The 13535-nt window shown below is 43.3% G+C and overlaps 1 protein-coding gene across 1 annotated transcript; it reads right to left on the bottom strand.

The window, feature by feature from the left end:
* Positions 1-4818: 4818 nt before the first annotated feature.
* LOC110160384 (homeobox protein Hox-A5) lies at positions 4819-7307 on the bottom strand. Its single transcript, XM_020925023.2, has 2 exons — positions 6560-7307; positions 4819-5118 (listed from the first exon to the last, which is right to left on the bottom strand). Exons 1-2 carry the CDS (start codon positions 7185-7187, stop codon positions 4871-4873), a joined length of 876 nt encoding a protein of 291 aa, XP_020780682.1. The 5' UTR covers positions 7188-7307; the 3' UTR covers positions 4819-4870.
* Between the last annotated feature and the right edge of the window lie 6228 nt (positions 7308-13535).

Genomic DNA, 13535 nt, shown 5'->3' with positions numbered 1-13535 from the left:
CCGTTACGAGCAGGCCGTAGTCACGCTGCACTTTTCCCAAAATTCCAAGTTCGTATTTTTGTTTAGGGAACAAAGGGTTTTTTTTTTCTCTAAAGCCTAACCTCGGCTCTTCTCTGCATCTATAGAAAAATAAACAATCAAACAGCTCTTTTTAAATGTCATCTGATTAATTATAGTCATTATCAGAATTTACTGACAAGGCCTCGTGCGCTTAAAGTGCTCTTTTGTAATAATAAACGACGTGGACAATTTTGTGCTATATTTTACCACGCGCAAAAAGTGAACCATTCTCAAATCAGATTTTGGTCCAAAATTGATCCGAGCTGTGCGCAAACATCTGTGCCATTTGTGCCCTGATAAAGGCGTCCATTGAGGCGGTAAGGACGAGCGGGGCTAAATGTTTTTTAAGGGCTCCGGGGGCTCGCTCTGGGGGCTGCGGGCTTTGCCTTTACCCTGTGACCGGGTCGAGAGTATCAATCCTCGGAATGCAAATGCGCGCCCCTCGTCCCTAAACATATCAAATGCGATTTATTCAAAAGGAATTCACCAATCAAGCTCCGCTAATAAAACGCCAGCCACTCCATCTTGTTGCTGGGGGCCGGACGGGGGGTCGCTGCCTAACGCGAGGTCACTCGGCTTCCAGGGTTCACCTGGAGTGCACAGTGCAACATATGTAATACAAAGCTATTCTGTCTTTTGTGTGGGCAGTCTAGATCGCTATTATAAGGCTGGCATCGCGCTCCGAGAGAACAGATGACGGAGACTGTTCACTGCCTAAACTTTTGACCCCAATTTTTCCTTCTATCTTCCCCTCATCAGCAGAGCCGACCTCTCCAAAGATAAAAAATGATTCTGACTCCGCGTATCTGCTGCCATCGGGGCGATCATTTCTGCACCAAATCATAATTGGAGCCGTGAGCTGCTTTGTGACGTTTCCAACTCGCTGCGAGTGCGCGGCGCCAAGCCTTATGCAAATCCTTCATTAGAGTTAGATCAAGCAAAACAGCCAAAAGACTTTGTTAGAGGCTATCCCCCTTTTTACGCAGGTTTACGCACGCGCACGCCATTTCCGACCACGAGGCTTTCTGTCTTTGGACACGTTCATTAAAGAAGCGCATAGAAACGTGTCATTAAAGGAGCGTACATCGCGCGTTCGAGTGCGCGCCTCCGTTCTCCTCTCGTGCGCACAGCTCTCTCGCGGTATGACAGTGAACTTGGCCTAAAGCGGGCTCTGCTGGTGGCTCGGGAGGGTGCAGATTTATCTTGTGCCGGGGATGACCTCCAGATGAACCCGCCGCTGCTGCTCTGCCTCTCTCCCCTCTCTCCCCGCGTCTCTGCGCCAACACTCTGCGCGCAAACGTCTCTCCGCCTTGAATTATTGGCACCACGTTTCATTTACAAATAGTGGCGCTCGCAATGAGGCTTTTTGTGTTTCCAGAGTGTATGAAGCCAGACAGGGAAGAGGAGAGAGAATGATTTTTCTTAAAGGTGACTTTTAACAAAGGTTCCACGTGAGGCATGTTCCAAATGACTCCAATATATTAAAAGTAAAGTTTGTGACGTCCTTAGCAAATGAAGACGAAACCTCTTATGAAATATGCCTGATTATTATTCTAAAGCCCATTTTCTAGATTTCTGTTTCTTCTCAGCCAAGACACACAAGAGACTGCACAGGTTTTTGTTAGCTTCCACAATTACGCACACACGGGTGAAATGGAGTTATGCAGATAAAAGCAGCTGATATCACGTTTTAGGTATAAAAATACACACATCAAGATAGAAATCTACTAATTAAGTGCAGCCACAACACAAACACATCGAAATAACTGGTTTCCTCATGTTTCCAAGCTCCAAAATGGGAGTACGTACCGTTTCAATTTCCACAAGGTCAACAAGCAATCCCCAAAGTTTGCCAGGACAAAACCAAATTATTCACACGACTCAAAGATCTTTCATAACAATATTAATAATCCCCAGAGCGCTTGTGTGGGTCAGTGTTTTCTCGAGTGCGCCTGACCCCGTCCTCACCGGGTCTGGACAGAGGTCAGCACAAAGCGAGAGTGACCACTGGTTTGAACTTTTCAACCCTTCCACCACCAAAATGACGTGGCGGACACAAAACGGAATTCCTGTTCCAGTGTCCTGCTGCTGCTGTTTGCTCACTTTAGCTTGTGTTTACTCGACACACTTTTACAACCAACTTAGAACATCTCCTCCACAATGGGCTCAAAGTTAGAACGGGATTATCAGGTGACTATCAAGAGGAAACTTGTGGATCGTGGTCTGGGAAAGCTCCAAACGACAACGAGCTTTTAAGGGGGTGGAAGTGGACCAAGAGCTAATTATCCAACATGTAAAAACGGATTATGACTTACACCGCAGATGGACGCGAACAACGAGGGAAGGAAGCAATTAAATAGCCATGAGCTGCTGGACCCAACCCCGCGCAACATCTGCCCAGACCAGCTCCAAATCAGCGCTGCGCTCCAGACAAATGACGCTAATGCACTAATAGGGGACGGATACAGGCAGCGAACACAATAACGCGCTGTCTCTGCCCGCTCTCCTCTGCTTCTGGAGTCGCCCAAAAAACTTACCAGGACACGCGGCGCACGCACGACTCCACGTCCGCGGCGCTCCCCTCCTCTCCGACCAGAGCCCCGCCGAGTCCCGAGCCGAGAATCAGAGCCAGCCTCGGCCGTCACTGAGATTATATGTTATGTGCAATATACTGTCAACTCCCCAAAACCATAAAACTTACTTTAATGGCCACCACGTGACCGCTTTATGGCCAGTGCAGCCTATCTGGCCGCGCTCTGGAGGATTTTTACGATCTAATTCATAGACACAAAAAAGAGTGCCATTCATTTAAGCCGAGCCAAATGTCACACGCGCGCACAGACACGAGCTCCGGCGTTGTGGGTTCCAATAAAGTTTAGGTAACCGCGGTGGGGAAAAGGGACACCCACGCACCCACGCGCCCACTAGACGGGAGAAAAGGTGAGTCCACGTCGATCATTTCATTAAACAAGAACCTGTTGATATCGAACAAACGCGCGGGGAACACGGAGCTAATTTATTCAGGTGAAGCCGCAGTCACGTCGGGGTTACGCAGAGGTCAGGGCGCGTCAGGAAAGCGTCAGGAAGCGTCACGGAGTCAATATCCAGTCTGACAAAGCGCACGCTACACACACACACACACGTATATCCGAGTAGAAAGTTTATTATATTGGGCACTATTATCATCATTATTATTCATATCTCATCATAGTATATTCTCGACTTCCAGTCTTTAAAAAAAAAAAACAACAAAAACAACACAAAATACAAATGAATACGCGAATTACGCACATGGAAAGCAAATGTTATTTACAAATGAGACCATCCACAAAATGGCCAACACGCAGGGGAAAGTGTGAAACAAAACTGACGTACAGAGAGTGACCGGACACGTACACGGGCCACACTCTTGCTGGTTATAATTTTTCGTAAAGCGCGTGACTACAAACCAATAAATACACACATTTACACTAAGTACAGAGGAACCAAGAGCAAAAGCGTATACGGATTTTTTCATAATATGGTTAATAATAATTCAACTGTTCACATTTTAGATACACTTCAAGCTTCAGCCTGATCAAGAAATAATTTACCTGACTTTTTCTTTTTTGTTTTTTTTGTTTGGTTTTGTTGTTTTTTTGTTTTGTTCTAACGCTACAGAACTGTACAAGTCACAAAAAGGTAAACGCTCGAGAAAAAAAAAAAAAAAAAAAAAAGGTACAATATTATAGGCCTTTCACTTTACGAACATATTTTCTTTGTGGTGATGGAGCTGGTAAAGGTCTATCCTGGAATACTTTCAGGTATAATTCGTGTTTATTTCGTGGTTTTAAGAGATACTGTTAATTAAATGGAATGATTTGATCAAAAATACGCAAAGGGAGCGGAAAGTGCCAGTGCGTAAAAGAAAACTAAATCCGTTTTTTGGAGACATTTAAGACTAGACTCGAGTTATTTAGGTATTTTAAACAATATTTACCTTGTTTTGTGTGGAATTAATGTTTAAGAAATGTGGAAAATGAAACCACTGTGAACAAAAAACTGTAGGTTTGACGCAAAATGTTGTTTACTTTACTCTACTTGTTTTGGCGGAAGATTTTGGAAATTTATTTATTATTATTATTTATTTTTGTGTTATTTTCGATTGAGTCTAATGTGATTTTTTTGGAAAAGCACAAAAAATGTAAGAATATGTGTGCAAAATGAGAGAGGGCGCAGACACGAGCACCATTTAAGTTAAGTACAGGCCTTTAGGGCGCGTAAAGTTAAAACCAGAAATAGCGAAGATTAAAATATCCTGTGGAATTTTCAGGGACAAAAATAACAGAAATCAGAAAAGCAGCAGAAAGCGCAGTCTAGTTACACGTTGTACATTAAAAACTGAAAGAAGTCCTGCTCGTATAGCCCGCATCCGGGACTTTCTTTTTGGACCATAAACCAACTTATGACAACGATATTTACAAAAACAAGACAACAAGTCTCGTGTCAACAAAAGGAATAGAAATGGACAAATATTTAGACATGGACAAAAGAGACGTAGAACAAGAATATGCAGATTACAGTAAGAGTTTTTCGTTTTCCGCTGGAGCCTCGTGGACTTTGACAATGTGACACTTTTTATTTTGTTCATTTTTACGTTTCAAGTCTTTTTAAAGAGACGCAAGGACAAACACATCTGAGCACAAATCAAACACTGTTAAAATGAAAATGGCGCAAACGTTTCACAGTCTGGTTTGGACCAATGATCAGATTCTCAGGTGACATTCAGACCTCCTCCGGTTCCGTGAGGGTTCGGGGGGGCAGAGCTCCACTAGGGCCTGTACCCCGCTCCCGCCGCCGCCATGCTCATGCTCTTCAGCTTGTTGTCCTTCTTCCACTTCATTCTCCGGTTCTGGAACCAGATTTTGATCTGTCTCTCGGAGAGGCACAGTGCGTGGGCGATCTCAATCCGCCTCCTGCGCGTCAGGTAGCGGTTGAAGTGGAACTCCTTCTCCAGCTCCAGGGTCTGGTAGCGCGTGTAGGCGGTCCGAGCTCGTTTACCGTCGGGACCTGACAAGTCTGAGAGCAAAACGTGTGGGTTAGAGGAGCAGAGGGTTCAGAGGCATTTACAAGTGTGTAGAAGTACAAGAGGAAAAGCGATGGTCTGACATTTTCACGTTTCGCCTTTCAGAAGAGTTCATATTTTGTTCTAAATTGTTGTTTTTATTTTAAAAGCAAATTATTTTAAAGGTTTCCTCACATTACTATAGCAACAGTCCTAACCCTCCATCACTCTGAAAGCCCACAGATAAACCTGATAAAGATAAAAACAATAAAAAACATAAGAAACACTCTGTAACACTCCACAAATCTCGCGCAACAAACTTTTCCATCCGCCTCATCCGGGACGCGAGCTCCATTTCACTTTAGTTTAAGATCTTTGTGCAAAATCCTCACGGTTCAAATTGGGTCATTTTGGGCAAATTAATCTATTCTAATTATTTTTAAGCAGTTTACTGATTGCAGCAGAACTGATCTCAGTCTCAGTGATCATTATTGGCGTAAAGTTAATTTAAAGTTAAGTCAACACGAGCGAAAGGCCGTTACGCGCGCTTTATCACTGAATAAATGGTTTTTTATTGCAACCAAAAGCGATCTAACTCCTCTAATAAACCCCAAATATAGTGAATTACTTTTAAAACATATTTCTGCTATTGTACATTTTATCTCTTGTATAAATATCCCTCGTCGTAGCACGCACACGTTCCATTGTGGCACGATTTTACGCACGCTCTCATCTGTTTTTTGCACGATATTAAACGTGATTGGACAGTGAAGAATGCAACTTAATTATTGCACAAAATGAAGTGCCCACGGAGCAGGAAAACACCCCAGGCATTTGGACAAAGCGCGGGCAGCCCAGACTTTATGTGGCACAGAAAAGCTTTTTGTCATGTCTGAATCGCAGGCCAACGTGTTGATTCAACCTCCACAATAACGCCTTTGAACGCACGCGCTCACATGTGTCCAAGATTGTACGCATTCTGAAATTGTGGAACTTTCTGGCCACAAAAACGCGTCTGTGTGGCACCTTTTCAGAACGACATTTGCCTTGACCTTGTTTCCAGACTCACCACACCTGCGTTACTCAGGTGAACACGGGCCTTTTTGTGTTTTGGCAAATATTTTCACAGAATCTATCGAGTTGGTAGAAGTTTCATCGATTTTAAGTTCGTTTTTTGACCTAATTGATAAACAAAATACTGTAAAGCGTTTCCCAAACTTGAATAATTTTATAAAAGCATATTTTTCTAAACAGGACGTCGTTTAACAGTTTTTAGAACCACTAAGAAAAGAGAATCTAAATATCTCTTACACTTCCATAACAATAATAATATTTAAGGCCTACTTTTTGCCCTTCTAGCAGCATGCATTAGCTCTCATGACATTGCTCCTACAAAACCAATTTAATAGTTAACAAAAGCAGGATGTGAGTGGTCTACAAAAGCTCCAACTTTACCGTGACTTATGTGCAGCTTCCGCATCCACGGGTAGATCTGGGGCTGCCCGTTGTCGCTCACATTTTGGGGGGTGTTGGGCGCGCTCCCCGTGGGCTTCTCCTCCTCCAAGTTCGCCACTGCCGCCGCTTTGGCCACGCTACAGTCCCGGCTCAGCATCATACTCCCCCCCGTCGCGGCGCCGGCCCCGTGCGGAGGGCTGCCCATGCCCGCGCTCTTCCCCGGCCGCGCGTCGCCGGCCTGGGACACGGAAGCGGCGCAGGGCAGCGGCTCGGGCTGCTGCTGCTGCTGCTGCTGCTGCGGGGGCGGCGGAGGAGAGGACAGGGGCAGCGGGGAGGTGTTGTTCGCCGACGGGGCAGTGGGGTTGCCGCTCTGCGCGTACCTGCCCGGGTCTATGGACGGGGTCGAGGAAGAGGGACCCGGGGAGTAGTCGTGCGTGCGCTCGCTGAAGTGCCCGCCGCCGTTCCCCCGCGCCACGCTCAGGTCCATCCCGTTGTAGCCATAGCCGTACCTGGCGGAGTGCATCCCCGTCGTGTCCCTGTACTCTCCGCTCTCGCCATAATTATGTAACTGGAAGTCCGCGCCGTTGGGATAGCGTCCGCAAAATGAGTTCACAAAATAGGAGCTCATTTGTTGACAATTCCACCTTTGCTTTCCTTTCGCCTTTAATCGTTTATTTCAGGTAAAGCCGCATAAAGACGCGCGCTTTCGGAAGTGATTTGTGGCTCTTGTGCTTTAGCGCGCCCTATAGCAGCCTCTCAGCAGCACAATTTATGATGAATTATGGAAATGAGTGGGACATGGACTTGATTCTTCGCTGCTACGTAGACACCCAAATATGGGGCTACGGCGGAGAGTCACGTGCTTTTGTTGACCAGTCGTAAATCCTGCTCGGTGACCTCCAGAGGTAAACTCGCGCGCGGGTACGGGAGGGGTGGAGGACTCGGGGACGCGCGTTCACGCCGCAGCCCAACTCAGAAGGCGCGTCGGGAAAGTTTTGGGTTATCGCAGTGCGCCATCCTCTGGTGGAAACGGGGCATCGACGCTCATCCCAAACGGGGTCACGGGGAGGTTAACGAGCTATGCGGCAAAAAGGCGAAGCGGGTGCGGAACAATACGGCATGCAGAGAGAAGAGCGCGCCCCGGTAATGCAAAATAATATGTTTGTGCGTGTTATGAGGGCGAAGAGAGAGCGCTTGATAGAATAAAAGCACATTGCAGATAGTTTTCACCCACACGTTGCCAAAAAGATTCTGATAAATAACATCTGAGTGAAGCTTTGCCAATAGACTTTGCCAGAAACGAGCAAAACGCGCGATTTATTTAAGTTTAGACAATAAAAAGTAAAGTTAAGACAAAAAGCTGAGCGCAGATTGTCGTACTTTTTGTCCTTGTTCTCTGCCTCTGCTGTTTTGGCACTACAACACTTTTACAAATTTATATCCAATAGAAGCTCTCACGGTTATTGCCCTGGTTTTGAGTTCATTTACTGTGGCTAAAATGACGCGTAAAAGCCAATACTGCGACCTCAAAAATAGGCAAGTAATAATAATAATAATAAATAATCATAATAACATCGCGCTGTGCAGTGTTTGGAGTGAAGCTTCTGCGCTTTAAGGAAACTTTCATGGGCCTTTATCATTTTAAAAACGGCGAACTTGGACAATAATTGTGCCAAATAGTGGGATATGTTTGGTTTGTGCTTTGTCCCTTTCGTCGTGTCTTGAAGTCGACGCGCTGGGGAACTTCTGTGTGGCGTCGCAGTGCGCAGTTTAAGAAAAGAAAACTATTCCATGGTCCATTTTTACGTGGCTTTTAAGAAAAACTATAGAGTAGCCTGCGTATTTAGGCCTTTAAGAGTCAAATTATTGAATCCTTAACCAGTTCTGTGTCAATACATGGACTGAAGACGTTGCTTAGTTTAGATTTTATTAACAGTACGTTTCATCAAGACTGAAATTGTTGAATTAAAAACAAAAAGTGCTGGATTTATAGTCTCAGTGTGGTTATATTCTGAATGAAATGTCGTCGCCCGGACTCTAAAGCACTTTACTAAACAGCACAGACTTGGAACGCACTTTAGAGAATGAGGGGCTGTTTTTAAAGACTGTATTTGACATATAATATTTAAAACTATTTATTCTGATTATTATTTGTGCTGCTGTTGCTGTTGACCCGGACCTGAGTGCAGCGTTTCGTTTTTGTGTGTGTTTTTGTGCTGAAATGACAAATAAATTCAGATTCTTATTCTGATTATTAAGAATATTTATTGATTGTTGCCACTTTCATCCATGAGCAGTGACGTGACTTTAAAATAGGCCTGTTTTTAACTAGAAATTGGCTAATAATACAATAAAATAAAATCTAAAACAAAAAATTGTGACTACCTTAAAGACTGAACCACAATATGAGCCTGTTCTCTGGTTTCAGCTTCATTTTTTGACATTTTCAGGACTTTCCACCCTTCTGTAGCTATAATATTTAGTTTAAAGCTGTTAATTGCCATGGTAAGTGTTTCGATTTTTCATTATTCTGCAGCTCTTGGGTTTACATTGAGTAAAAAAGGATCGTTTCAAATCATACTCCGTGCGTAAGTAACGATCCTTCAACTGTGCCTTTGTTAAACCTGCCTTGTGCTGCGTGCGTAAAAGGACTGGGGACGGCTGTGTTTGGAGCCACAGTGCCCTGCTTCTCGTCCTGCGCTCTCCGTTTGTTTTTCTTCTTCAGGAATTTTTATGGCGCCGGCATTTCTCAAAGCTCTGACTTGTCCTTTAGTCCCGCCGCTAATGCCTCCCATTTGAGCGGCACAAGCCCGGTCCTGCGCCCCTGACTCCGCGCAAAGACAATTTAGACTGTAATTATTTGGATGCAGGTATGCGTGCCCTTTCCACCGGCATTACGCACGGCCATGGGGCTCCTCTACGCGCCACATCTGCGCCCAGGTTGGAGTCTGGGGCCGAGGAGGCGCAGCTGATTTATGGCTGACCAATGGCGACGAAGTTCCCACGAAATGTTTTTCCGTCGGAGCAGGGGAGGGGACACACCCAGAGCTGAACCCGAGCCGCGGAGAGGAAGGAAATGCGAGTGTGAGAGAAAACAGGGGCCGAGCAGACAGGGGCTAAACTGACAGGGGCCAAACAGTCAGACAGCAGAGTGACAGGGGCCCTCGGCAGCATGTGAAGGAGGGCAGTGCACTCTACAGGCGTCTGCGCGTAAAAGCTGCGGTGGATTTAAATAGAAACACTTTTACGCACGGATTAAACGAGCATAGACCAAAACATTTTACCTCCCCACGTGCTTTAAATAGTCAGAAAATATATCCAACACCATAAAGAAAGAAAGAAAAGAAAAGAGCTCCCATAGCAACAACAGGTAACAAGCAGCTGGTGCGTTTATTTAAGGTGATGTAGCTCTGGATAATCTGTTTATTTTGTGCTCATTTTAATGTTATTTTATTTTAATTTAAGATAATTTAAGAGAATTGTCTGAGTGATTAGTCTTGTTACACTGATATTAGCTGACAATGAATATAAAATCAAGCAAATGAGCACCATTCATCGTGTTTATGGTAAAATATCTGAATTTTTGCCTGTACGATTGAAAAAAAGTGACATTAAAGTATTACGATCGTATTCAAATTCATATTTATTACATTTGGATTTGCTTAACTGCTCCATACTTCACAAATAGACAGATATGAGCTGCATTATTTTGGTTTTATAATATCTAAAATGTTTGCACACAGACAAAATAACACCATAACTTCACAACCAACAGGATTAGAAACACAAATGCATTATTATAACACTTCCTGTGATCATTTTTGTTCTTAAATATGTGAATTCATGCAAACTATAGGAATAAATTACAGTTTACTACTTTAATACACAATTTCCGTGTGTATTAAAGTTGCTTAGTTTCATTTTATTAATAATTATTTTCATCAAGGCTGAAAATGTTGAATTAAAACCATAAGTGCAGTGATGTATAGTGTCAGTGCGGTTATATTCTGAATTAAATATGATTAAAAAAAAAACATTTACTGATTGTTTCCACTCTCATCCTTGGGCAATGACATGACATTAAATTCATTTTACGTGATTAATTTTAAGTGTTTTTGGCTTGATCTTGTGATTAAAACGGGTCAGTGAGCGCCGCAGTCGTGACGCACACCATCCAGAACCAGAACCACGATCTGTCCACAAGAGGGCGCCAAACCGCATCTGTGCCAAACTCTATAACCCTCCAAAACAGTCCACAGACACGAGCCTCTGCTGTGTCAACGTGTTCCAACTAACACGCGAGACATGCGTAAAGCAGGTTGTACCACGAAACAGCACCAAAACAGAAGCCACAGTTAAAACCAACAGCCCAAAGGTTTTGTCTGGAACATTTGGAGACGTGTGTTGGAAAAGATGTTAAAATACACAAAAGACAAGCGGGTTTACCTGGTGGTTTGTGTCCTAGAACGGAGCCAGGGCAGACAGCGGAGAGGTACGCGAGGGCAGGTGCATCCTAAACCCGCCTGGGAACACCTCCGGGGGCGCATTTAGGTCACTTGACGCACCGGTCCCTCCAGCGATGCCCCGAAAACTGCGCCCGCAAAATCCACTCCAAATCCAACACATCCCGCACGCGTCCCGACGATAAAAATCCAAAGAGGGAACCTTGAAACGTCGCTGCCCCCCAAAACATCTCCCCGCGACACGAAGCCCTTTTTAAAATGCGCCTGCTCTATTCCGCTATTGGAAATTATATATAAAAAGTTCATGTTCACGGCGCCAGGTCACGTGCTCTCGCCGCAGCCAATGGGAGACGCGGGAAAGTCGTAAAGTTGGAGAGCGGTGTTGTAAATTTTCATAAACAACAGCGGATTTATGGGGCAGAGAGCTGGAAGGGGAGAGGAGAGAGGAAAGAGGAGGAGGAGAGAAGAAGGCAGAGAGGGAAAGAAGAGAGAGGAGGAGGGAGGGAGAGAGGAGGCAGGGAGGGGGGAGGGAGGGGAGGGGGGGTCACAACACCAGCACCAGCAGCAGCAGAAGCAGAAGAAAAAGCAGAAGCAGCAGCAGCAGGCGCCATCTTACTCAGGGACCAGAGGCAACGCAGAGTTCAACAGTCACTTCCCCGCGCCACTGCCTGCCCCGTCTCGCATCCTCATAGCTGACATTCCCCAAAAACACGCCGCTCAGTCTTTGGTTTCTGGCTCGGAGCGCGTTAATGAAGAGCTATGGCCCACTTTTCCACTTCTCTCCTCCTCCTCCTCCTCGGCTCAAAGACACTGCTGTAATAGTCTGAAGTGTAGCTCCTCACGTCGTTTAGTGTTTTTGGATTTGATTTTTTTATTTTTATTTTTTCCTTCACGTGGGCGATTTGAGAGCAGGTACAAGTGGCTCCCGTGCGCTTTGATCACCTTTTTTTTTTTTTTTTTTTTTTTACTTTAATTGGAACGGATTCTTGACCTACATCCAAAACGTTTGATCTATCTGACAACGCCCCTGTAAGATCAGGCTCTGCAGAAGATTTTGCGCGTCACACCCAACCTGAATGTGACTGTAAAAGAATGTATACGCGCAATAATTTGTCTCTCGTTCGTTCACCGCTCTGTTTTTCATAAATATAAACATTTCGAGGGGCTACAGTGCTGTTAATTAGTCAAAAATACCTCTCAGCTTCGGCCACGATCCTGCAAATTTACAAGAACATGTTTGTCTTGTTTTTGCTTTTTTTGTTTTTTTTTTTTGTAGCTTTAATAAATAAATTCGAGCAGATAAGCGTGCACAGATCACAGAAGATGACTCTACTTTGTCCTCTTTTCATCCATTTTTCATTCATTGTTTTTATAATTTATGAATGAAATAAATAAACAAATAAAATTACAAATACAAACACAAATTCGTTACAGTTGTGTGGATGTGACTTTATAGACACTGTCACTAAACTAAACTGAACTAAACTGTGCCAAGTGTTTATGACAAAACGGTGTGTTATCAATGCAAATGTTTTATTCAGTATTAAAACTGTAATTAAAGTAACAGTGCGTAACTTTGTGGAGGTGAAAAGTCAGCTGCGTAATGCCAAGGAAATGTATTTCTTTCTAATACGGCTAAAAGTAGCTGTAAAAAACAAAATCTAGTCAAGTTAAGATGATTTGAATTAAGATTTAAGACTTTGATCATGATTTGAGGAAATTTCACTTGACATGTAAACGTTTTTGTACTTAAAATATGAAAATACGTCTTGCTACACTTCAGAAAAACAACAACTTTCTGCACTTAAAATGAGAAACAAAATCGAATGTTGCTTGAATTAAGACAAACACACATTCTATTGGTAGATAATTTTATTTGTCAAGTTGAATCTGTTCAAATAAAGTAAAATATTCTTAATTTAACTCATTTTATCTTACCAAGATATTGGGTTTTTTAAATATTTTTATCCAGTATCTGCTCTATAATTCACAAATAGACTAACATGACCTGCTTTATTTCTGTGTATTATAATATCTAAAATGTTTCCACACAGTCAAAATAACAGCTTAACTTCAAAACCAAGCAGTATTAGAAACACAAATGCATTATTCTTACAATTGCTGTGATGATTTTGGTCCTTAAATATAGGAATATATGTTCTTAAATATGCAAATTATAGGAATAAATGAAATTTTAATGTGTAGTAAAGTTGCTTAGCTTCATTTTATTAATAGTACTTTTCATCCAGATTGAAATGATTGAACTGTTGAAACTGATTTATGGAACGTGAGTGCAATAAAAAAACAAAAACGCTTTTACTTTGGTGTTACTTTTGACCAGAAAAGCTACACACTATGGCTTTAATTAGAACCAGGATTTATATTGAGGTGTCCAAATGCACTTTATTTATGTAACATGTTTGAATAACATAAAAGAGTGTCTAAAAGTGTCTAAAAGTGTTCCAGTGTGGAGCCAAGGTGCCAAAAACAGACATTTATTCAACGCACAGAAA

This window comes from Boleophthalmus pectinirostris, unplaced genomic scaffold (genome assembly GCF_026225935.1).
Source record: "Boleophthalmus pectinirostris isolate CB_2022bp ecotype Guang Dong unplaced genomic scaffold, ASM2622593v1 HiC_scaffold_21, whole genome shotgun sequence".
NCBI lineage: Eukaryota > Metazoa > Chordata > Actinopteri > Gobiiformes > Gobiidae > Boleophthalmus > Boleophthalmus pectinirostris.
The sequence above is the reverse complement of the archived record's forward strand: the minus strand, read 5'-3'. Positions and strand labels throughout refer to the sequence as shown.